The following is a 24,677-nucleotide window of genomic DNA, read 5'->3' as shown; positions in this document are numbered from 1 at the left end:
CCCAGGAGTTGCGAGTGGAACTAAACACTGTGTAATCATCAGCGAACATTCCCACTTTTGACTTTATGATGGAGGGAAGGTCATTGATGAAGCAGCTGAAGATGTTTAGGCCCAGCACACTGCCCTGAAGCACTCCTGCAGTGATGTCCTGTGACTGAGAGATGGTTGACCTCCCACAACCATCTTCCTTTGTGCTAGGTATGACTCCAGCCAGGGGAAAGTTTACCCCTGAATCCCATTGACTTCAATTTTACAAGGGCTCCTTGATGCCATGCTCGGTCAAATGCTGCCTTGATGTCGAGGGCAATCACTATCGCCTTACCTCTGGAACTCCGCTCTTGTACATGTTTGGACCAAGGCTGTAATGAGGTCTGGAGTTGAGTGGTCCTGGTGGAACCCAAACTGAGCATCGCTGAGAAGTCTGTTGGTAAGTGCCGCTTAATAGCACTGTCAATGAAACCTTCCATCACTTTGATTGCGAGTAGACTAGGGCGGTAATTTGCCGGATTGGATTTGTACTGCTTTTTGCAGACAGGACATACCTGGGCAGTTTTCCACGTTGTCGGGCAGATGCCACTGTTGTAGCTGTACTGGAACAGCTTGGCTAAAGGTGCAGCTTGTTCTGAAGCATAAGTCTGCAGCACAACAGCCGGAATGTTGTCGGGGTCTTTAGCCTTTGCTGTATCCAGTGCGCTCAGCCATTTCTTGATGACCCATGGTGAAGAGTGGCTTCTGTGATGGTGGGGACCTCAGGAGGAGGCCAATTCTGGCTGAAGATGGTTGCAAACACTTTAGCCTTGCCATTTGCTCTCGCGTGCTGGTCTCTGCCATCATTGAGGATGGGGATATTCATTGAGCCTCTTCCTCCTGTTAGTTGATCATTCATGGCTGGGTGTGGCAGGATTGCAGAACTTTGTTCTGATCTGGTGATTGTGGGATTGCTTAGCCCTGTCTATAGCATGCTGCTTCCCCTGATAAGCATGCATGTAGTCCTGTGTTGTAGCTTCCCCAAGTTGGCACCTCATTTTTAGCTACTCCTGGTGCTGCTCCTGGCATGCTCATCTCATTGAATCAGGGTTAGTCTCCTGGCTTGATGGTAATGCTAGAGTGAGGGATATGCCGGGCCATGAGATTACAGATTGTGGTAGAATATAATTCTGCTGCTGATTGTCCACAGCATCACATAGATGCCCAGTTTTGAGCTGCCACATCTGTTCTGAATCTATCCCATTTAGCATGGTGTTGGTGCCACACAACACGATGGAGGGGGTTCTCCATGTGAAGACAGGAATTCGTCTCCACAAGGTCATGCTACTAATGTTGTCATGGACAGATGCATCTGCGACAGGTAGATTGGTGAGGATGAGATAAAGTATGTTTTTCCCTCGTGTTGGTTCTCTCTCCACCTACATAGGGCAAGTCTGGCAGCTATGTCCTTTAGGGCTCGGATAGTAGTGATGCTACTGAGCCACTGTTGGTGATGGACATTGAAGTCCTCCATCCAGAGTACATTCTGGTGGTGGTGTAAGCAGATTCAATTGTAACTTTCAAAAAGGAATTGGATAACTACTTAAATGGAGAAAATTTACAGGGCTATGGGGAACGAGCAGTGGAGCGGGACTAATTGGCTAGCACTTTCAAAGAGCTTGCACAGGCACGATGAGCGGAATGTCCTCCTGTGCTGTATCATTCCATAAGTTTAAGTCAGATGAAAAATTGAAAAGTTTTTCCAATTGAAAGTTCATAAATATGCTGTAGTTAATATGCTTGAATGATGGTTAAATTAGTTGGTACTTGAATTTTAAGGCTCGATTAAGAAATATATTGGTATGCATTTGGCATTTCCTTGGGCCCCAAACATTTGCGCTGATTTATGCTCATTTCCGCCTGTTTTAAGTTTGGATGCATTCTAATTAGGTTGCGAAGAGACTTGGGTGTAATTTGATCAGCAGGATTGGACATCCAGGCCCTTGCTTTTGTCTGCACATGGTGCTGTTACTGTCAATGTGAAGAGGCTGAAGGAAAAGGTTGATATTAGATAGTTTAACTGGTGTTATTGCTTCTCTCATTCACTCGCATTGTTTGGCTTTAAGATCTTTGTTTCAAGCACAGGTACATGGAGAACAGGATCTCTACCCATTTGGCAATGAATTGCCCATTGAGGCCTCGATTCTGAGAATATAATTCTGAATATTTGGCAGAGTAGATTTCTACCTTTTTTAAAAAAATTACTTAACATCTTCATCTCTCCCCACCCACCCCAGATGTCATTCCATTTAAACTGTTCATGTCGGCTAGTGCTTCCATCATGGCTTCCATCCCTTGAAGTCTTGAAGTGCTTTACTGTACACTTTGAAAAATTAATCTTCTACTGTCTGAAGGGTGTCCAAATGCAGCCTACAAAACCCAGGTAACATGGTTCTTTTTGCACTTATTTGCTTGTTGGTTCATCCTGTTTGAATTTCATGGGCCTGAAGTTTTGCAAAAAGCTGTCTGGATTTATCTCCATCATAGGTGGTCCCTCGTATAGAGGATGATTTGCTTCCACGCCAAAAAGGGATGGGTTTGCAGGTGTTTCAATGAAGGACCTAATAGTCCAGGTCCTGAACTACATGTTGAAGGGTGGAAGATACCGATGCATGGATTTTTTTTAATGTGTGGTGGCGTTGCACACCAGCCACCACATAGGCTTGACAGAGCTAGGTCTTGGTCCAGGGGCAAGGGTTAACCAAGACAGCTTCAAAGGAGCAGCGTGGAACATACCACTTCAAGGTGCAGGGTGAGCCGGTTCAGGAAAGCGATGGCTGTGAAGAGGGCGACTGGATTGGATGTCACCAAGGTCCAGGTTGCTGATTGGAGCGTGAGCACGGGCCAGCCCACACTGCAATATGTGTACGCAATAGGTCCATGTAGTAGAGCAGAGGATTTATCCACTAATGAGCCAACAAAACTAATGCGAGGATTTGCTCGTACCAGCAGATTGCGATTATATAAAATTAAGGTGATTAAAATTTATTAAGTGGTCTGCAAGTCTGTATATGCATCTAAGTGGCCTAGAAAGGCCTAAACCTTGGATGCTGCTGGTATTTATCTGTTCCAGGATATTCCATTTCTAGTTAGTGCATTACAATGTTTTATTTAACAACTGCATTCCTTTTTAGAATCATAATATTACCGCACAGAAACAGGCAATAATGATCCTGAGTCTATGCTGAGGTTTTTCTCCACAAGCCACCTCGTCTTATCCAAATCTGCTTGAACCCCATAACCTTTTTAAGCAACTATCTAATCCCCTTTTAAAATACAATTATTGGGCTGGAAATTCCCCAACCCTGCGCCGAGTTTTTCAGTGATATTTTGCTGTTTTTGGCAGAAAATGGTGCAGCGGGAAATTCCCTGAAGTCTTGCGCCAGAGGTTTTTAAATACTGCTGAAGAGCGGACTGCTGGAGTGCAAGACTGGAAAAAGCTCTTCTATCTGATATTTGGCTTACAGCACACCTGTAGATAGGACGTAAATAAAAATGCTGGGGAAAAACCAGCATTGCAGCCCTTGGAACGGCAGTAGGTATGAAGACCTGCAAAAAAGGTCAGTTAAATTTTTATTAAATTCTTTTTGCAGCGATTCGATAGAAAAGGAGCTTGTGACCTATTTAGTTTTTTTTTGTGATTACACCCCCCCCCCCCCCCCCCCCCAACTCTAGGCCCAAGTCGCAGCAGTATCGGCCTCAGAAAAGTTGCAGAAAATTCGCAGTTTGCGTCACGGGTCCTGTTGCAACGCCGATTTTTATCGCTGGGCGCATTTTTTACCGAATGTTAGGCCTCAATCATAGTGGTATTTTTGGCAGAAATGGAATTTCTAGTCCATTATGGATCCTGCTTCAACGATTTGTGGCAGAGAATTCTACATTGTAACCACAAACTCAAGAATTTTTTCCTGATGTTCCCTTTCATTCTTTTCATGACAAGGGGGGAAAAAAAATCACTGGTGGGTGTAGTCTGTAGGCTCTCTAAAAGTAGCTGCATTGTTGGACAGAGTATAAATCAAGAAATAATAGAGCCTTATAAAAAAGGAATGGCAATAATCATGGGCGATTTTAATTGATTGGACAAATCAAATTGGCCAGGGTAGCCTTGAGGAAGAGTTCATAGAGTGCATCCGGGATAGTTTACTTGAACAGTATGTTGCGGAACCAACTAGGGAGCAGGCTATCTTAGATCTGGTCCTGTGTAATGAGACAGGCTTAATAAACGATCTCCTAGTCAAGGATCCTCTTGGAATGAGTGAATTTCAAATTCAGTTGGAGGGTGAGAAAGTTGGATCACTCATCCGTGTCCTAAGCTTAAATAAAGGAGACTACAAAGGTATGAAGGCAGAGTTGGCTAAAGTGGACTGGGAAAATAGATTAAAGTGTAGGACGGTTGATGAACAGTGGCGTACATTTAAGGAGATATTTCACAACTCTCAATAAAAATATATCCCAATGAAAAGGAAAGACTAAGAGAAGGGAGAACCACCTTCGAGGAAACTAGAACTAGGGGGCGTAGTCTCAGAATAAGGGGCCGCCATTTAAAACTGATGAGGAGGAATTTCTTCTGAGGGTTGTAAATCTGTGGAATTTTCTGCCCCAGAGAGCTGTGGAGGTTGGGTCATTGAATATATTTAAAGTGGAGATAGACAGATTTTTAAGTGGTAAAGGAATTAAGAAAGGGTTATGGGGAGTGGACAGGGAAGTGGAGCTGAATCCATGATCAGATCAGCCATGATCTTATTAAATGCAGAGCAGGCTCGAGGGGCCAAATGGCCTACTCCTCCTCTTGTGTTCTTATAACTACCTTAAATTTGTTCTTTTTAAAACGATGGAAACATACTTACAATTTACTTTGTATCATATCTTGCCTTCTAGAATACCAATTTTTAGAAGCACACTACTGTGGAAATAATTGCTATCTATTTTATTTAGGTTAATATTGTGTAGTCTGTTAAGAATATGACGACATTAATTTTGTGTATTTATTTCTGTTGCAAGGCTTTGCTTTATACAGTTATTCAGTACAGTAAGCAACATGACAATTTAATGTGTATTTTTGCAGCACAGTTAAGCAAATCGCTCTGATGTCTGAGCTATTTGACCTTGCTTGCCTCTGATATAGTTTTGCTCGTTGAACAAGGATTTTGTTAGCTATGTACCCACTAGTACAGTGGAGTGCTGTTATGAGAAGATTCAATGTAGGAACATGGGAATAGGATTTGGCCATTTAGCCCTCAAGCCTGTTCCAGCATTACATGGGATGTACGGCACAAAAACGGGCCTTTTAGCCCAACCAGTTTATGCCAGTGTTGATGCTCCACTCGGGCCTCCTCCTGTCTGTCTTTTAAATCAATCCGCATAACCCTCTATTCCCTCCTTCCTCATATGCTTGTCTAGCCTCCCCTTATGAACCATTCATTCATTCAATGAGCTCATGGCTGATCTGCGACCTAACTCCATATACCCGCCTTTGCCCCATATCCCTTAATAGACTTGGTTAATAAAATTTTAAATCTGTGATTGATAGATTTAACAGTTGATCTAGCATCAATTGCTATTTGCAGAAAAGAGTTCCAAACTTCTACCACCCTTTGTAGACATGTTTCCTAATTTCACTCCTGAAAGGTCTGGCTCTAATTTTTAGACTATGCCCCCTAGTCGTAAACTCCCCAACCAAGCAGAAATAGTTTCTGTCTATCTCCCCTATCTGTTCCCCTTAATATCTTGAAAACTTCGATCAAATCACCCCATAACCGTTGAAATTCCAGGGATTACAGCCCTAGTTTGTGTGAGGAGATCTCGCAATTTAACCCCAGGAGTTCTAGTGTCATTCTAGTAAACCTATGCTGCACTCCCTCAAGCCGATACAGGTGCAATGTCCTGGATCCGGAACTCCAAAAACCGGAATTGTCCAAAAAACAGACATTTTGCGCATAGCTGATGGTGTCGTCCGAAATCTGGAATTATTGTCCGAAAACCAGACATTTGAGGCGGCCAACAGTGGGGTGGTTCAGTTTGGTAGGAGGAATAAGGAGGCTACTTACCGATTAAAAGTGCAGCGGCGGGAATCGGCGGATGGCAAGGAGCTGCGTGAATCCTCTGCTGTCGAACCGCAGTACATGGACGACGCTTGCGTCTGTGCACATTCAGAGACTGAACTCCAAACCATCGTCAACATCTTCACCAAGGCGTACGAAAGCATAGGCCTTACACTAAACATCTGGAAGACAAAGATCCTCTACCAACCTGACCCCTCTGCACAACACTCTTTCCCTCCCCCCACCCCCAGTCATCAAGACCAACGTGGACTACTTTCCATACCTCGGGAGTATTATCAGCAAGGGCAGACATCGACTAGGTTCAACACCGTCTCCAGTGTGACAGCGCAGCCTTCGGTCGCCTGAGGAAGTGTGTTCAAAGATCAGGCCCTCAAATCTGGCACCAAGCTTTATGGTCTGCAGGGCTGTAGTGACACCCGCTCTCCTGTATGGCTCAGACATGGACCATAGACACCTCAAATTGCTGGAGAAATACCACCAATGATGTCTCCAAGATCCTGCAAATCCCCTGGGAGGATAGACGCACCAACGTCACTGTTCTCGATCAGGCCAACATCCTCAGCATCGAAGCACTGACCACACTTGACCAGCTCTGTTGGGCGGACCGCATTGTTCGCATGCCTGACACAAGACTCCCAAAGCAAGCGCTCTACTTGGAACTCCTATACGGCAAGCGAGCCACAGGTGGGCAGAGGAAACTTTTCAAGGACACCCTCAGCCTCCCTGATAAAGTGCAACATCCCCACCGACACTGGCCAAAGACTGCCCTAAGTGGAGAAAGAGCATCCAGGAGGGCACTGAGCACCTAGTCTCGTTGCCGAGAGCATGCAGAAAACCAGCGCAGGCAGCAGAAAAAGTGTGCGGCAAACCAGACTCCCCACCCACCCTGTCCTCCAGAGACTGTAATTCCCACATTGGACTGTTCAGTCACCTGAGAACTCCCTTTGAGTGGAAGCAAGTCTTCCTCAATTTTGAGGGACTGCCTATGATGATGATGATTCAGCAAACAGCGCGTTCCGAATTCCGGCAAAACCCGAAATTCGGCACGGATTCAGTCGAGAATTCCATATTTCAGCAAGAAAATCAATAGTCTGAAATCCTCGACCAAATCAGTGCCGGGTTTTGCGGGATTTCGGACCTCAGTGCTCAAAATCCGTCACGGATTCAGTCAAGGATTCTGGATTTCAGACTCTTGATTTTCTTGGCTGAAATCCTGAAAAACCCGAAACCGGCACGGACTCTGTCCCAAGGATTCCAGATTTCAAACGTTTTACCTGTATATCCTTTTTAAGGTGTGGTGCCCAGAACTGTTCACATTACTCCAAGTGTGATCTAACCAATGCAATCATTCTAATACAGTAAATTTCTCATAATGAAACACAATCTCATAATTCTAAAAGGACAAAGAGTGGTTTTAAAAAAAAAAAAAGCCTGAAGGCTCTGTGTCTCAATGCAAGGAGCATTCGTAATTGGGTGGATGAATTAACTGCGCAGATAGCTGTTAACGGATATGATGTAATTGGGATTACGGAGACATGGCTCCAGGGTGACCAAGGCTGGGAACTCAACATCCAGGGGTATTCAATATTCGGGAAGGATAGACAAAGGAAAAGGAGGTGGGTAGCATTGCTGATTAAAGAGGATATTAACACAGTAGTAAGGAAGGACATTAGCTTGGATGATGTGGAATCTGTATGGGTATAGCTGCAGACCACCAAGGGGCAGAAAACGCTGGTGGGAGTTGTGTACAGACCACCAAACAGTAGAAGAAAGGTTGGGGATGGCATCAAACAAGAAATTAGCGATGTGTGCAATAAAGGTACAGCAATTATCATGGGTGACTTTAATCTGCATATAGATTGGGCTAACTAAACTGGTAGCAATACAGTGGAGGAGGATTTCCTGGAGTGTACAAGGGATCGTTTTCTACACCAATATGTCGAGGAACCAACTAGAGAGCTGGCCATCCTAGACTGGGTGTTGTGTAATGAGAGAGGATTACTTAGCAATCTTGTTGTGCAAGGCTCCTTGGGGAAGAGTGACCATAATATGGTAGAATTCTTCATTTAAGATGGAGAGTGACAGTTAATTCAGAGACTAGAGTCCTGAACTTAAAGAAAGGTTACTTCGATGGTATGAGACGTGAATTGGCTAGGATAGACTGGTGAATGATACTTAAAGGGTTGACGGTGGATAGGCAATGGCAGACATTTAAAGATCACATGGATGAACTTCAACGATTGTACATCCCTGTCTGGAGTAAAAATAAAAAGGGGAAGGTGGCTCAACCGTGGTTAACAAGGGAAATTAGGGATAGTGTTCAATCCAAGGAAGAGGCATATAAATTGGCCAGAAAAAGCAGCAAACCTGAGGACTGGGAGAAATTTAGAATTCAGCAGAGGAGGACAAAGGGTTTAATTAAGAGGGGGAAAATAGAGTTTGAGAGGAAGCTTGGAGGGAACATAAACATAGAAAAATAGGTGCAAGAGTAGGCCATTCGGCCCTTTGAGCTTGCACCGCCATTCAATGAGTTCATGGCTGAACATGCAACTTCAGTACCCCATTCCTGCTTTCTCGCCATAACCCCTTGATCCCCCTAGTAGTAAGGACTACCTCTAACTCCTTTTTGAATATATTTAGTGAATTGGCCTCAACAACTTTCTGTGGTAGAGAATTCCACAGGTTCACCACTCTCTGGGTGAAGAAGTTTCTCCTCATCTCGGTCCTAAATGGCTTACCCCTTATCCTTAGAAACTGACTGCAAAAGCCTCTATAGATATGTGAAGAGAAAAAGGTTAGTGGACAAATGTAGGTCACTTGCAGTCAGAATCAGGTGAATTTATAATGGGGACCAAAGAAATGGCAGACCAATTGAACAAATATTTTGGTTCTGTCTTCACTAAGGAAGACACAAATAACTTTACGGCACTACTAGGGGACCGAGGATCTAGTGAGAAGGAGGAACTGAAGGAAATCCTTAGTCAGGAAATTGTGTTGGGGAAATTGATGGGATTGAAGGCCGATTAAATCCCCAGGGCCTGATAGTCTGCATCCTAGAGTACTTAAGGAAGTGGCCCTAGAAATAGTGGATGCATTGGTGGTCATTTTCCAACATTCTATAGACTCTGGATCAATTCCTATGGATTGGAGGGTAGCTAATGTAACCCCACTTTTTTTTTTAAAAAAAAAAGGAGGGAGAGAAAACGGGGAATTATAGACCGGTTAGCTTGAGATCGGTAGTGGGGAAAATGTTGGAATCAATTATTAAATATGTAATAGCAGCGCATTTGGAAAGCAGTAATCGGATCGGTCCAAGTTGGCATGGATTTATGAAAGGGAAATCATGCTTGAAAAATTTTCTAGAATTTTTTGAGGATGTAACTAGTAGAGTGGACAAGGGAGAACCAGTGGATGTGTATTTGGACTTTCAAAAGGCTTTTGACAAGATCCCACACAAGATTAGTGTGCAAAATTAAAGCACATAGTATTGGGGGTAATGTATTGACGTGGATCGAGAACTGGTTAGCAGACAGGAAGCAGAGAGTCGGGATAAACTGGTCCTTTTCAGAATGGCAGGCAGTGACGAGTGGGGTGCCGCAGGGTTCAGTGCGATTTTTTTTTTTTTTTTTTTTAAGGTTCGTTTTTTTTTGCATCATAGGGGCGTAACCTGATGTCTGCGGCAGTTTTTCACAATTATGCAAGTTTGGCCAACTTACAATTCTCCTAGGATGGCGGATGTGACCACACCCAAAAAACCTCCTGGGCACTTAAGAAAAACCAGCGCACATCAAATAATTGGCGCAGAAAGACGCCATTGTTTTTATGCAAAGCTTTGGAGGGCTTCAAGAGCACAAATATCAATCGAGCTTAAATTTTTCCAACTGAAAATGCAGAAAATGGAAGTTCCATGCAATTCTTTTAAGCTTGAATTTTTTTTTTAAAAAGTGCCTCGCCACCATCAAACGTCTCTAAACCAGGTTCGAGGGTCGGAGTGTCACCCGGCAGAATCGGTCACTGGCTCGGGCCTCGGCTTGAAAAGAAGCCCCGGGGGATGGAGCAGGGCAGGGGGGTGGAAGCTGAACTGAAGGCATGAGAACCCTCACACTATGCAGCAAGCTGCATCAAATGAAGCCCGGAGTGGGGTTGGGCGGGGGGGTGTTTCCCGATCTAAGCAAACCTATTGTGCATGCTCAGACCTGGGTGTGGTCCATACTTGGGCATCGACCTCTGGAGGAGAGAGACAACAAAGAAGCTTGTCCTGCCTGCCTTTTTGAGTTTTTTACAAAGGTACAATTTAATCATGGGGACAATACTGACTATGCCATACCTCATGCAAGCCTTCTGCAAGATGGTGTTGTGTACGAGACCATTGATTTGATGTCATCACGTGAACCTCCGAGCACGTAGGATGATGGGCAGGAGGCCTGGCCTACATCGGGTATATCGAGACAGCATACCTGCACCTGCGTGATGCAGACTGTCAGAAGGCTGCGTTTCCGCAAAGAAGTTGTAACTGAGATCGGAGTTAATAAAAGCAGACCTGCAACCGAGAAGCGTCAGGACGACAGCTTTGTAAGTTGAAGTGAAGTTTACAGCTGCACTTTCATAAATGCATCTGGATCGTTCCAGACCAAAAGTGGGGGATGTGTGCACCAATTCTCAACATGCAACACACATTTGCATTCGGCAGGTGACTGCTGCATTCTATACCGGGGGGAATGTTTGCATAAAGTTCCCCATAACTGCCCAGGCAATGCGTGAAAGGGCTGTGGACTTCGCCAGGATTGCTAGCTTCCTAAAGGTACAGGGCTGCATTGATTATACCCACATTGCCTTACGAGCACCTTTTGGAGGATTCTGAGATGTACAGGAACAGAAAAGGTTCCCACTCTGTTAATGTTCAGCTCACATGTAACGACATGCATCGCATCGTGTCAGTTAATGCAAGATACCCTGGGAGCACCCATGATGCGTTCATCCTACGCAGAGCGCTATATCTGTCATATTTCAGCAGCAGCCTTGAAGGGCAGAACTGGCTGCTGGGAGACACGAGGTGCGGCGCCTCCATCTGGCTCATGACGTCCCTATGCATAACCCGGACAGAAGCTGACCGGGAATACAACAAGCCACACATTGCGACGCGCAGCATAATGGAGCGGACCATTGGCATCTTGGAACAGCGTTTCCAATGCCTAGACCATTCCGGAGGCTACTTGCAATATTCCCCTGAGATTGCCGGTCAGTTCACTGTTGTCTGCTGCATGCTGCACAAATAATGGAAAAGATTCAGCCGTCATAAGGCAGCAGCCGCTGGTAGTAGCAGACCCACTTAAGGTGCGAGTGGCTGATGAGAAAGATGCAGAGGATGGGGAAGTCATGCAACTCCGTGAACCCGGAGCATGATGGCGGAGGAGGGCGAGCCGTCGTGCCCCTTTAATGATTGCTCGAGCCTTGCGCCAGCAGCTCATCAGTGGATGCTTTGCTGCCTGAAGGCTCGGCGACAACTATTCCAAATGGACCATGCTTACTGTTTGGACCTGTTGTGTTAATGGAACAAATAATGGAAACTATTCAGTTCTAATTTTTAAAATCTGTTTGATTCAGAAGTTTAACACTTATTTGTAATTAACTTTAATAAAAATATTCTTGTATCAAACTTCAAAGTTTTCAGTTAAGATCACTTACAAACTTTTAAAATTGTAAATTTACATAACTTAAACATTTTTTTTAATTTGAGAACTGTTACATTAATAATAATAACAGTAGCAGCAGGGAAAGAAAGGCTGCACCCATCTCTCCTCCACTATATTCTAACACCGTCTGCTGCGCTTGGTCTTGTTGACTACATATCTGTCTGCAGGCGGTGGTGCAGCGTTTCCCAGGTTGGAGCGTCTCTGGTAATGCGCACTTCTTGATGTGGGGGGGGGCGGAGGCAGCGGGTAATGTGGAAGGCCCGACTTGGGCCTGTTTTCAGAGGCTGGTCTGGAGTGGGAGTGGCAGTTGATTCTGTCAATGGGCGCGGGGTCTGGGTGTCTTCCCTTATTGCAGCAGCTAACGCCGACATTCGGGGCACATGAGGGATGGATAGTGTTTCAGCTACCTGCGACATTCCCTCCCTCATGTGCACCGCCATTATATCTGCTGCCTGAGACGTTCCCATTTCTCGAGAGAGTGTTGTTACTTCTCCCGACAGTCCCGATACCTCATCACCCACCCCACTGATGGTGTCCAGGAGTGATCACGTATGGTCAGTGCTCTCCGAACTCATTGCCATCATCTGGACCACATCTGTTAGATCCTGCGCCTCAGGAGAGCACTGTCGAGCTCTCCATCCCCTCCTCACCCCGGGTGTGGCTCGCTACATCCCACTGGGACCCACAGCCTCGGACTGTGGGAAACCATTGAATGTCCCGACAACACTCCTACCGCTGCGGTAAGGGGCTGGCACCTCAGTGAGCGACATCTGCTGCATCTCCAAAGTGAGTATAACAGTGGGGGCTTCATCCATCCCCTCCCCCTCACCCCATGCTCTTGGTCTGGAAGGTGGGATTGGAAGATGTTCTCTTCAGACTCGTCCGCGTCTGAATCTTCTGCATTGTCCCGGTTGGCATCAAGTTCTGCAAAATATAACAGAACAGACAAATCTTTAGCAGCAGAGGAGGGGGCAAGGTGGGTGGCATGAGTAGGCTCACACAGCACAGGCAGCAGGCTGATTTGAAGGACCACGATGCATCAATTGAAGCGTAGCGACCCTGTCTTCCAAGGGTGTCAGTGGGTGCAGATTTGCCGGGCCTCCTCCTGTTCAATTTCTGTATGGCACCTTCCTCTGCAAAGATGAAAATATAACTTTGAGAGGGTGTCTTTCTGCTGGGTGGGACATATACAGCTGGTCACATTTACAGTTGCAATTCCATTTGATAAATAAAAATATTACTTGTACTTACTACTTGACCAAGGTCCTGCCACTTTTTGCACTGGCTTCCTGACCTCTGGGTGGTCACCATTGCACAGTATTCTTCTGGTTAGAATTTGTTCATCTACACTAAGTGGCCGCCTGCTTAATGTGTATACTCACCCTTTCTTTATTAGCCCTCCCAAAGTGCATCACCTCACACTTCTCTGAATTAAATTCCATTTGCCGCTGCTCTGCCCACCTGACCAGTAGATTGATATCCTCCTGCATTGATGACTTTCCTCTTCATTATGAACCACACAGCCTGTTTGTGTCATCTGCAAACTTTTTAATCATACTCCCTATATTCGAATTTAAATCATTGATATATCACCACAAAAAGCAAGGGACCCAGTACTGAGCCATGCGGAACCCCACTGGAAACATTTTTCCAGTCACAAAAACACCCATCGATCATTACCCTTTGCTTCCTAACTCCAAGCCAATTGTGGATCCAACTTGCCACTTTGCCCTGTATTCCATGGGCTTTAACCTTCATGACCAGTCTACCATGTGGGACCTTATCAAAAGCCTTGCTAAGTCCATATATACTACATCGTACGCATTACCCTCATTGACCTTCTTGGTTACCTCCTCAAAAAATTCAATCAAGTTAGTCAAACACAATCTTCCCTTAACCCATCTGTGCTGACTGCCCCTAATTAATCCTTGCCTTTCTAAATGCAGAGTTATCCTGTCTTTCAGGATTTTTTCCAATTTTCCCACCACTGAGGTTAGGCTGACAGGCCTGTAATTACTCGACCTATCCCTTTCTCCCTTAAACAAGGATACTACGTTAGCACTCCTCCAATTCTCCACCATGCCCAGATCCAAAGAGGACTGGAAAATGATGGTCAAGGTCTCTGCTATTTCCTCTCTTACTTTGCTCAACAGCCTGTGATGCATTTCATCCAGGCCTAGGGACTTATCTACTTTCAAAGCTGCTAAACCCCTTAATACTTTGTTTGTATCTCTATATTTATTTCATTCAGAATATCACACTCCTCCTTGATAGCAGTATCTGCATTGCCCCTTTCCTTTGTGAAAACAGATGCAAAGTATTTAAGAACCCTACTATTGTGGAGTATTAAAAATATAACACTACACAAAGGTCCGTATATAGAGAAAAGAATTGTTTATTAAAACCTAATTAATCAAGGGAGAACCGGTTGCTTCAGTACCCCTACTGAATGCTCTAATCGTCGGTCTCATGGGACAGGCTGCGCAGTTACATTTTATACAGTCAAAATGGTGAAACTACGCGGGGAAGTGTTCCATTGGTTATTTGCCACCAGTCCCTGCCCACTTGCTACTAATATGGTTAATACAGTTACAGCAATATCATTGGTTACTACAGTTACATTAATTTCATTGGTTACATTCATTTCTAATGATTTCATTGGTACATTGTTATGTTGCGGAGGAAAAAGCCCCCTATAGGTTATTTGTTACATTTCTGTGAACGTGTTCCCAGGCTAGCTCTCAGACTGTGTCCTTGACGAGATACATCTGGCTATACTCATTTCAAAGGGGCCTTGTTTCTGTTGTCTCGTGTGACTCAAATATGGCTGCCTCAAGCTCATTATTTCTGTGAGCTGTCCACATAAATCTTGTGGGTGCTCATAGAAGTGTTATCTCCTCAGAGCATTTCTCTGACCTTAGTCCTAGTCCTTGAGACTCGTTGTTCTGTGTTTCAGCCTAATTGCTGGAATGTGGGATTCAGCTATTCTACCATGAACGCATTAAACCTTTCTCTGAGCCTTTCTTGCTTTGTTTTAATTTTACCAAATTACTTTTCCTCTGATTAAGGTTTTCGCTCCTACACCTACCAACATCTTCCGCCTCCACACAAAGATTACCCTCATGGTCTCTAATAGGTCCTTAATCCTCCCCTGTAAGTCCCTAGGCATCCGGGGACTCTAGAATTATTTTTCCCAGCCTTTTTCTTTACGGGCACACGTTTGGCCTAAGCCTTCCGGATCTCCTCCTTGAATGCCTCCCACTGTTCCGACACTGATTTACCCACAAGTAGCTGTTTCCAGTCCACTATGGCCAAATCACTCCTTAACTTAGCAAAATTAGCTTTTCCCCAATTTAGAACTTTTATTCCAGGCCTATTCTTGTCTTATCCATAACTAACTTGAATCTGACTGAATTATGGTCACTGGCACCCAAGTGCTCTCCCACTAATACCCCTTCAACCTGCCCAGCTTCATTCTCCAAAACTAAATCCAAGACCTCCCCCTCTCGTGTTGGGCTTGCTACATATTGACTAAAAAAAAAAGTTCTCTTGAATGCATTTCAAGAATTCTGCACCCTCTATTTTTCTCTCTAAATTTGTCCCAATCAATATTTGGATAGTTAAAATCCCCTACTATTGTTACAGTATGGTATTGGACTGCACAGCAATTTGCCTACATATTTGCTCCTCTATCTCCCTCCCATTGTTTGGGGGTCTATAATACACGCCCAGCAGTGTAATTGTCCCTTCTTTATTTTTCAATTCGACCCATATGGCCTCATTTGATGATCCCTCTAACATATCATCCCTCTTCACCCTGTAATACTTTCTTTAATCAGTAGCGCAACCCCCCCCCTGCCGGCCTTTTTAATCCCCCTCTCTATCGTGTTTAAAACTCCTGTAGCCATGAATATTGATCTGCCAAACCTGCCATGTTTCTGTAATGTCATTGGCAGAGTTTCTTCATTTCTTTTGGTGAAACTTTTATGTGACTTCTGCTGGTGTCCAGCTCATGCCATTTGGCCTCAATTACAGGAACTCATGCCTCCACTTCATCCTGTAAGAAATTCTTGGTCCTTGAGCCGTGATGCATCTTGTATTGCAGCTCCGATTTTTTTTCCAATGTGAATTAAAGTTCTCACGCACAACTGGCTCTTTAAAAATGGCCGAATGCAGACCGGAAACTCCACTGGTCATGCGCGTCCACAGCAATCATGTCAAAAATGTCCTTATTTTTTCGCGCATGTGCAGAAGGGGGTGGGCATCGTTTTTCGGTGCAGACATTAGGCTCCACCCCCCGAAGCTACAGAACCGGTTGCGCGGCACCAATTTCAAAAAATAGAACAGGGAAACTTGGTACTTTTTATTTTTGGAGTAGTTGGGACCAGAAGAAACGGCATAACTCTGGTAATACGCCAAAAAACAGCAATGGGGAAAATTAAGCACATGGTCTGGCACTTTGGTGTAGAAGATTCATAGAACAGGGATGATATGTATATAATACAAACAAACTTTTAACCAACTAATTTGTGGAAACTGATGTTGATCGCTCAGTTAATTATAATAAGCATACTGTATGCAACACTAAGTGAAATCTTGTGATTTTGGTCATTTGGAATTTTTTTTACAAGTATTGTTTGTGTATTTAAAAATAAACATGTAGAGTTGCCTTATGAGGGGCTTCAGTAAATAACATTGGAAGAAGTTAATTGTGATTGTAATGCTCAGTGAGGATTTTCTTAGCTACATTGAAATAAGGCTCATTTTATATCTGCCTTAGATATCGGAATTTATAATTCCCAATCCACAGTATTTAAGAAAAGAATTGCTTTGTTTGTAGAAGGGCCCAAGTTTTGGCCTCAGTTGCTCCTGAATTTTTGGAGCAACTGGTGTAGAACGGAGTATCTTAGAAATTCAAATTCTCGGCATTTAGTTTGCTCCAGTTCTAGTCAGTTAGAACAGTTTCACTTTGGAACAGAATTTTGTTTTTCAAAAGGGGGCGTGTCTGACCACTTGCGCCTGTTTTCAAAGTTTCGGCAGTGAAAACTTACTCCAAACTAACTTAGAATGGAGTAAGTGAAGATTTTTGTACGCTCAAAAAAACCTTGTCTACACTTTAGAAAATCAGGCGTAGGTTACAAATTAGGTGTAGGGAACGAGGGGGTGGGGGGGCAGTGGGTGGAAGGGAAGTCATTAAATTCTACAATCAATCCTTAGTTATACTTGTACAAATATTATACAAATAAATCCAATCTGAATAAAAATTTATAAGCAAAGAAAAGATTAAATAAACCATGTTCCTACCTGTGTGAATCAGCAGCAGCCTTCGAGCTGCTGTGCTTCAGGCAGGCCTTTCATGTTGGAGACAGGCAGGGGTATGGTGTCAGTGTCTCGACGGCAGCGGCAGCAAGCAGCCTTCGAGCTGAGCTGCTGTGCTGCAGGCAGGCCATCATTCTGTTAGTGGCTGGCCGGCAGCCGAAGGATCAACACCGGAGGCACGCAGCTTTTCAAGGGGGTTGAGGCCATTGGGCCATGGGATAGGAGCGGCGTCAGTGGCTGGCCGGCAGCCGAAGGATCAACACCGGACTCTCGCAGCTTTTCAAGGGGGTTGAGGCCATTCGGCCACGCTTAAGGGGCAGCGTCAGTGGCTCGACGGCAGCCGAAGATACAGCAGCAGCCTTCGAGCTGTGAGGGGGACTGAGGCCATTTGGACAGGGAGAGGCAGCCACATAGACAGTTTTATACTTGACAATGCAGCACCCATTCTGCAAATTTAACACCACGTATTATGCAATGGTTCACCATCAATTCACTGCATAGGAGAGAATTGATTAGAGCTCACCGCACCAGGAATGTCGTAGCCCGTAGGTTGATGGGCAGGAAACCTTACCCACTTTGACAATATCTAGCCAGGCGCTCGTACCTGGACATGAGCGAGGCCGATTGTGTGAAAAGGCTGCATTTTCGCAGAGAAGTTGTCACTGAGATCTGTGATATGGTGAGAGCAGATTTGCAGCCCAGAAGCAGAATGCCAACTGCCCTGTCTGTTGCAGTGAAGGTAACAGCTGCACTTACTTTCTATGCCTCGGGATCGTTTCAGGCTAAAACTGGAGATGTGTGTGCCATCTCTCGACGTGCAATACATGCCTGCGTTTACCAGGTCACGGCTGCACTGTGCGCGAAGGAATGACTTCATCAATTTCCCAATGACCGCACAAGCGATCCATGAGAGGGCTGTGGGCTTCTTCAGGATTGCTGGCTTCCCAAAGGTACAGGGTTGCATTGATTGTACTCACATAGCCTTGTGAGCACCTGTGGAGGATTCTGAGCAGTACTGAAATAGGAAAGGTTTCCATTCTATCAATGTGCAGCTCGTGTGTGACGACAAGCAGTGCATCATGTCAGTCGATGCACTGGCAGCACCCACGATGCGTTCATCCTCTGCGACAGCGTTCTATCTGACATGTTTGAGCAGCAGCCAGAAGGGCAGAACTGGCTACTGGGAGACAAAGGGTACGGCCTGACCACCTGGCTCATGACGCCCCTACGTGTGACACGGACAGAAGCTGACCGTCAATACAACATGGCGCACATTGCGACGCGCAGCATCATTTGAGAGGACCATTGGCATATTGAAACAGCGATTCCGATGCCTGGACCATTCCGGAGGACAGTTGCTATACTCTCCTCAGATTGTCGGTCACTTCACTGTTGTATGCTGCATGCTTCATAATTTAGCCATCATGAGGCAGCAGGAGCTGGTAGTGGAACCAGAAGACCAACGTGAGGGTGCAGTGCATGATAGTATTACGAAACAGCAGGATGTGGATGATAATGACGATCAGGAAAGCATGCAAGTGCCTGATGCCGAAGCACGAGGTCGGAGGAGGGCCGTCCATTGTGCCCCTTTAACGATTGCTCGAGCCTTGCACCAGCAGCTCATCTGTGAACGCTTCAACTACTAATGCCTGAGGGCTCTGCGATCACTTTTGCGTATGGACATGTTTATTCTTTGCAGTTGTTCCTACGTTGTGTTGTGTTAATGGAACATGAAACAGTTTTAATGAAAAAATATTTTATTGTAAAGTTAACGTCACTCTAATAAAATATTTGTTGTATCAAACTATACTTTTTAATATGACTCTTGAAGATCACTTATAAACTTACAAAACACTTTGTGAAAAATTTTACACTCTAAGATCACTTACACTTCAAGATCACTTTTTAGATGCAAAATTAAATAATTTACAGAATGTGAGAGCATTTACACTATAAGATCACTTGAAACCCTGAGATCACTTATATTGTAAAGTTACAAAACTTGCAAAACAATTTCATTGTGGAAAAACGCTACTACAGCTACATCAAGAACAAAAGCAGCAAAGAAAGGCTGCAGCCATGTCTCATCCATATCACAGTGAATGTTCACTTCCTCATGGGGGTGTCATTTGATTGGCTGGGCTGTGTGCCCTTATTGCAGCAGCTACCTCAACCAGGCCCTCCCTGATGGCCTGTGCCGACACTTGCATGCCCTCCCTGATGGCCTGTGCCGCCATTTGCATGTCCTCCCTGACGGCCTGTGCCGTCGATTGCACTCCCTCAGACATTCCCTCCCTAAGTTCCCGTGTCATTACTGCTATTTCTCCCGTCAGCACCGTCAACTCTTCACCACCTGCACTGACGCCACCGATGAGTGATCGGGTAAGCTCATTGGTCTCCATACCCAATGCCACAACCTGAGTTGCATCTGTTGCACGCTGCATCTCAGGAGAGCGTGTCTCCAATCTCCTCCTCCTCTGCCTTGTGGCAGCACTACACTGGGAGGTGCGGGCACGGACGGTGGGACGCTCGGTGTTTCAAGCGGCATCACTACACGGAGGCGCGGGCTGGGACTGTGGGACGCTCTGTGTTCCAGACGGCTGAACTGGAGGGAGAGGCTCGGGCTGGGATAGTGGGGCGCTCGGTGTTCCAGACGACAGCACTCGAGTGCGAGCCGTGGGCTGGGATGTTGGACGAATGGGTGTAAACTGCTCCATGATATCAGCAGCAGCACTGGGACCCGAAATGTCGGAATCTAAACCATAGTAGGTGGAACCAGAACCTAATGCGAGAGGGAGGCGCAGGCTCTGACTGTAGAATGCTGCATTATAGCAGCAGCAGCACTGGGACCCGCAACATCGGAAGCGAAACCATGGAAGGTGGAACCAAGACCTATGCTAGGGGTTGAAACTCTGATGCCCCTTGATGGGGGCTCATAAACATTAAATTGGAAGCTCTCCCCTGCAGACATTTCAGTCATCGCTGCCATCATCCAGTCTGGTTCGTCCGCAGCTGGTTGTACTGGTTCTTGTTCTGTACCCTCAGGATCCTCAGGGTTGGCAGCAGCATCATCGTCATCATCATGTTCTGCAAAATACATCAGAACAGTCAAATGCTTAACAGCAAGGGAGGGGGCCGGATGGGTGGGATGAGTACTCTCACACATTGCAGGTTAGGCAGCAGGTTGATTTTAAAGGGCCATGATGCATTTTCAGGACTTGCCCTCTTCCTTGCGTGCCGGCCCAGCTTGTGCTGTACTGATTGCTTTTCTCCATGTACGACTCATCATAGCAGCTACCCTTTGTTCCAAGGGTGTCAGTGGATGCAGATTGGGCACGCCTCCTGTACGAGTTGCCTCCCTTTTGTTGTGGGCCAATTTCTTCTGCAAAGAGTAAAATATAACTTTTTACAGAATGTGTCAGTCTGCAAGGTGGGACATACAGATAGCCAGGTTACAATTACGATTAAATAAAAAATGGGAAATATTACTTACACTAACTAGGTCGTGCCATTTCTTTTTACACTGGCTTCCAGATCTCATGGTATGCACCACTGCGCAGTAATCTTCTGCAACTTGGTTCAAGCGTTTCTTCTTTTCTTTTGGTGGCACTTTTATGCGACCTGTGTTGCTGGTATCTAGCTCCTGCCATCTCTGCTCAATTATGTTGACTAATATCTCTACTTCCTCATGCAAGAAATTCTTTGTTCTTTGGTGGACGTGATCCATTGCAAAGTTGAATTGGCACTCTTATTTCTCAAAACACAGTCCTTAATTTGCATGCACCAATGCAGCACCGGTTCTGCAAGTTTAGCAGTGAAAAGCTGAACTCACTGATTTCAGCAGGTGATTTATTCAACAGTGCTGCTAAAAGCACTCCCTCACACACAGAAATATCACAAAAATTAAATTACAAGCCTTTGCAGGGGTCCAAGAGACAAATCTTCACTTTTTCGCCAGTCCTTTTAAAAATGGCCGAGTGCCAATGTTTGTTTGACACTGCGCACGCGCAGGGTTGCCAGCACCACGTTGGCTCATTTAAATTGGACCCGCCCCCCACTACTTACAGAATCAGCGCGAGTGTTTGGCTCCGTCCCCCGCTGTGAAGAGCGCGCTGCGCCAAGCTGAGGTCGAGCTCCGAGGAGCCGGAGAATATCGAAGTTTTTTTCTAGCGCACTTTTAGGCGCGAAGAACAGGCGTCCAGCTCAGAGGTGCGCCGTTTTCGGCGCGGGCCGAAACTTGGGGCCATATTGTGGAGGTGACTAATTAATTATAGAGGAAGATAAGCTGAGATTAAAATGTTTTCTGTCCATCATAAACTTTTAATTTGCTGTAACCTCTGACAATCATTATTGAAGGAGTGAGACAAGATTGTTTTGGATTTAATATTGGCTCATTTGTGCTTCTTCATGCAACTGCAAAAATTCCTGTTGTTTTCTGCATAACGTGGACTGTTCTACCAAGAGTGGGTGGATAACCTTTACCTATACTGCTCTGACCTGGCTAGCAGGGAGTGTATAAGTTACATGAGGACTTTTGTGGGGGCGGGTGGGGGGGCTGAGGGGAGAAATAAATGGTAAGGTGTGCATTGAACTTGCACCTCACCCCTTTGCAGCACCAATATGTGCTGCATTTAATGTGCAGTGATGCATTTTTAAACTTTGTGCAAGCATAAAAGGTTTTCTGTAAATTATGATTCTGCTGAAATTTTCAAATTGTTTCATGCTTTGCCTGTATGTAGAGCTTTCTTTTATTCCTCATATCCCAGGATTCTGTGACCCTTTATATTCCAGCTACTAAATTTGAAGCTGTACTTATTTTGGAGATGTGCGAGCTGGTAGCACTAAGTATTCAAATGATCTCTGCAGGAAATTCATCTAAATTACTGCCGGTAAAACGGGCATGAAAACTCTCATCAATTTGCTAATTCCACAGCTTGAGGAAATTCCGTGGCTCTATATATTTATTGCAAGAGGAGATTTTTTTCCCTTAACTTTTTAGTATAATTATTGATTCATGCCATTTGCTGTTATACTGCAGTTGGTGTGGCACTAATCTTTTTGTGGTGATGGTCTAGCTGCTTGCCAAATTCAAATCAACTGAATATTGGTGAATTTAACTATAGTTCTGTCAGTGTGCAAAAACAGTATTGCATTATTGCCGAAACTGCAATAAACTTGTCTATTAAATAGTATGGAATCTCTGTCTCAGTTGAGGTGTGGTTTTTCTGGGAGGAACCTTGTAGCCTTGATTTTAATAGTTATTCAGTTCACCTTTGTACTATTCAACACTCTAACTCCTGACTGAATTGTCATTTCACAACCAAGATTTTGACTTTGATCTGGTTGGTCTCTGATTTATGCGCCAGTATGAGTTGAAGTAAGAAGATAATTTTTTAAAAATCTCAATTGTGGTTTTTGGTACTGTTGTGCTGACCAGGATATGTTAAGTGCCCCCAAATATATGCAGAAAGGAATAAGGCCAGCAATTTTTACTGCTACTCTAGCTGCATCAAGTGATCCTCCCTTCCCAATTAGGAATTTAAAACCTGCCTCTTAGTGCACCAGACTGCAGATTAAAATCTAAAATGCTCAATAATGAGACTTTAGCAGGTAGGCTGGCAATGTACAGCAAATGGCGGTAACTCTGTTGAAGCATACAAATAGACTTTGGATTCTCCCTAGAGGTACTGAGTATAATTTTTTCCCCTTCTGCCCTAGATCACATGATTATTTTTGTCTGCAAAACATTATGCTCGTGGATGATTTCTGTATGTTGCTAAAAAAAAGTTCCTTTTGTTTCCAAGTAGAAGAGGTGGGGAAAAATCTAAGTGAGCAAGGTTTATTGTGCAATAAAAACAGAAAATGCTGGAAATTCTCAGCAGACCTGGCAGCATCTGTGGAGAGAGAAATAGTTAACATTTCTCTCATGTGCATCTCTAACTTTCTCCAGTTCTGACGATAGGTCAGCAACCTGAAACTTTAACTCAGTTTCTCTCTCCATAGATGCTGCCTGACCTGCTGAGAATTTCCAGAATATTTGGTTTTTATTTCAAATTTCTAACATCCGCACGATTTTGCTTTTGTATAAGGTTTATTTGCTGCTTTTTTAAAAAATATCTCTAGAAATTATGGTTTGTTATGTGGTGTCATAATTTGTTCCCAGCTAAAAGTAGATCTTGCTGAGGAGGGAAAATGAGGGATCCCATCAGAACTTCGATGGGGTGAGACATTTACCTGTCCTCTGGCTGTGCCTCTACCTCTGACACTGGCCAAATTTTTTGGGTCAGCCTTATTTACATAATTTTGGCAGGGAGACGTCTCACAGGAAAGGGGAATATCAATGCTGCAGGCCTATGGTCCTGCAGCAACAGAATGTGGCTAGCTACTTTCATGATAGCTAAAGGGCAATAACTTACAAATGTTTTAAAAATCCTAGGTTTCAAAATTTAAATTTACAACCCCCACCCTCCGCTTTTACCAGCAGAACAATAGTGGACGGCAAATGTGCACTTGCATTTCTAGTATTACTATGGCGAAATTATGTAAAGTCCGGTTGTATAATGGTCCTTCCATTAACTATGGCTCGGATTTTGACATCCGCAATGAACTGGCGGCATTTGCGCTGACCTCAAGAAAGCTTCCCACAAAAACCTAACTATCTCTGGCGTCAATTTGAATCTGGCGCCATATCTAGGGGATCTCTACGATCCAGCAACAGTGATGTCATCAAGCAGATTAAACATAGAAACAATAAGGTCATGGCAATGTGAGCAGCCAATCACATTGAAGAATTCTCAGACAACAAGAAAATAAAGTGCATTGATTTTCCTTCACTTTTTAAAAAAATATTTTTAGAGTGTGAAATAAAAATTGGGACATACACATGGGATAAAGGTGGAAGATGAAATAACAAACTTTACAAGAAATTATTAAACTATGGAACTTTTATAATGGAAAAATTTGCCATTCCATACAAATAAAGTTAATTTTTCAGGGCCAGAAAGGTTGTTCAGTAATTATGATGGTACACCATTTTAAAAACCCAGTTGCACCTCATTGAGCAATGCTTAACTTTTTCGGGGGGTTTTAACAGCGATATTACAGCGTACAAGGGGAAGTTCATGTCAAATCACTGATTCGGTGCTGTCTGCGGGAATCACTGACAGCAACTTCTGGATTTCCGCGTTTAACTGCGCATGTGCGGATGCCAGAAGTTGTTGTCGGTTTCACAGGGTAATGACGGTGAATGGTGACCATTTCGTTGCTACTACAACCGCAAAATCTGGGCCGTGTTATTTAAATATTCCTGCCTATAGTTAGACATGCGACTTCAATCCCTTTCAGCAGAAAATCACAGAAGTGCCTTAGTCTTGGGATTTGGGCAACATTGGAAAGGCAGAATTTATTGCCCATCCCTAGTTACTCCGAGGGCATTAAGAGTCAATCACACTGAGACTGAAGGCAAATGTTGGCCAGATGCAGGTAGGAATGGTAGGTTCCCTTCGCTGAAGGAGATCAGTGGATTTTACAACAATCCAGTAACATTGATGGTGCCAGCCCACAAATTGCCAGATTT

General features: G+C 44.5%; 1 protein-coding gene across 4 annotated transcripts in view; it reads left to right on the top strand.

Moving 5' to 3' along the window:
* mgat5 (alpha-1,6-mannosylglycoprotein 6-beta-N-acetylglucosaminyltransferase) overlaps positions 1-24,677 on the top strand; it is a 214,650-nt gene that overhangs the window by 28,288 nt on the left and 161,685 nt on the right. Inside the window, exon 1 of one of the 4 annotated variants that reach the window (XM_070875428.1) lies at positions 3,499-3,587. The exons of the other annotated variants lie outside the window; for them this stretch is intronic. Coding sequence (XP_070731529.1) covers positions 3,569-3,587 — 19 coding nt within the window. The 5' untranslated portion in view covers positions 3,499-3,568. Of the gene's footprint in view, positions 1-3,498; positions 3,588-24,677 lie in introns of those variants that run through there. 4 annotated transcript variants of the gene reach the window in all.

Source organism: Pristiophorus japonicus, chromosome 3 (genome assembly GCF_044704955.1).
Source record: "Pristiophorus japonicus isolate sPriJap1 chromosome 3, sPriJap1.hap1, whole genome shotgun sequence".
Classification (NCBI taxonomy): Eukaryota; Metazoa; Chordata; class Chondrichthyes; family Pristiophoridae; genus Pristiophorus; species Pristiophorus japonicus.
Note: the sequence above shows the minus strand (reverse complement) of the source record. Positions and strands in the feature narration are given on the sequence as shown.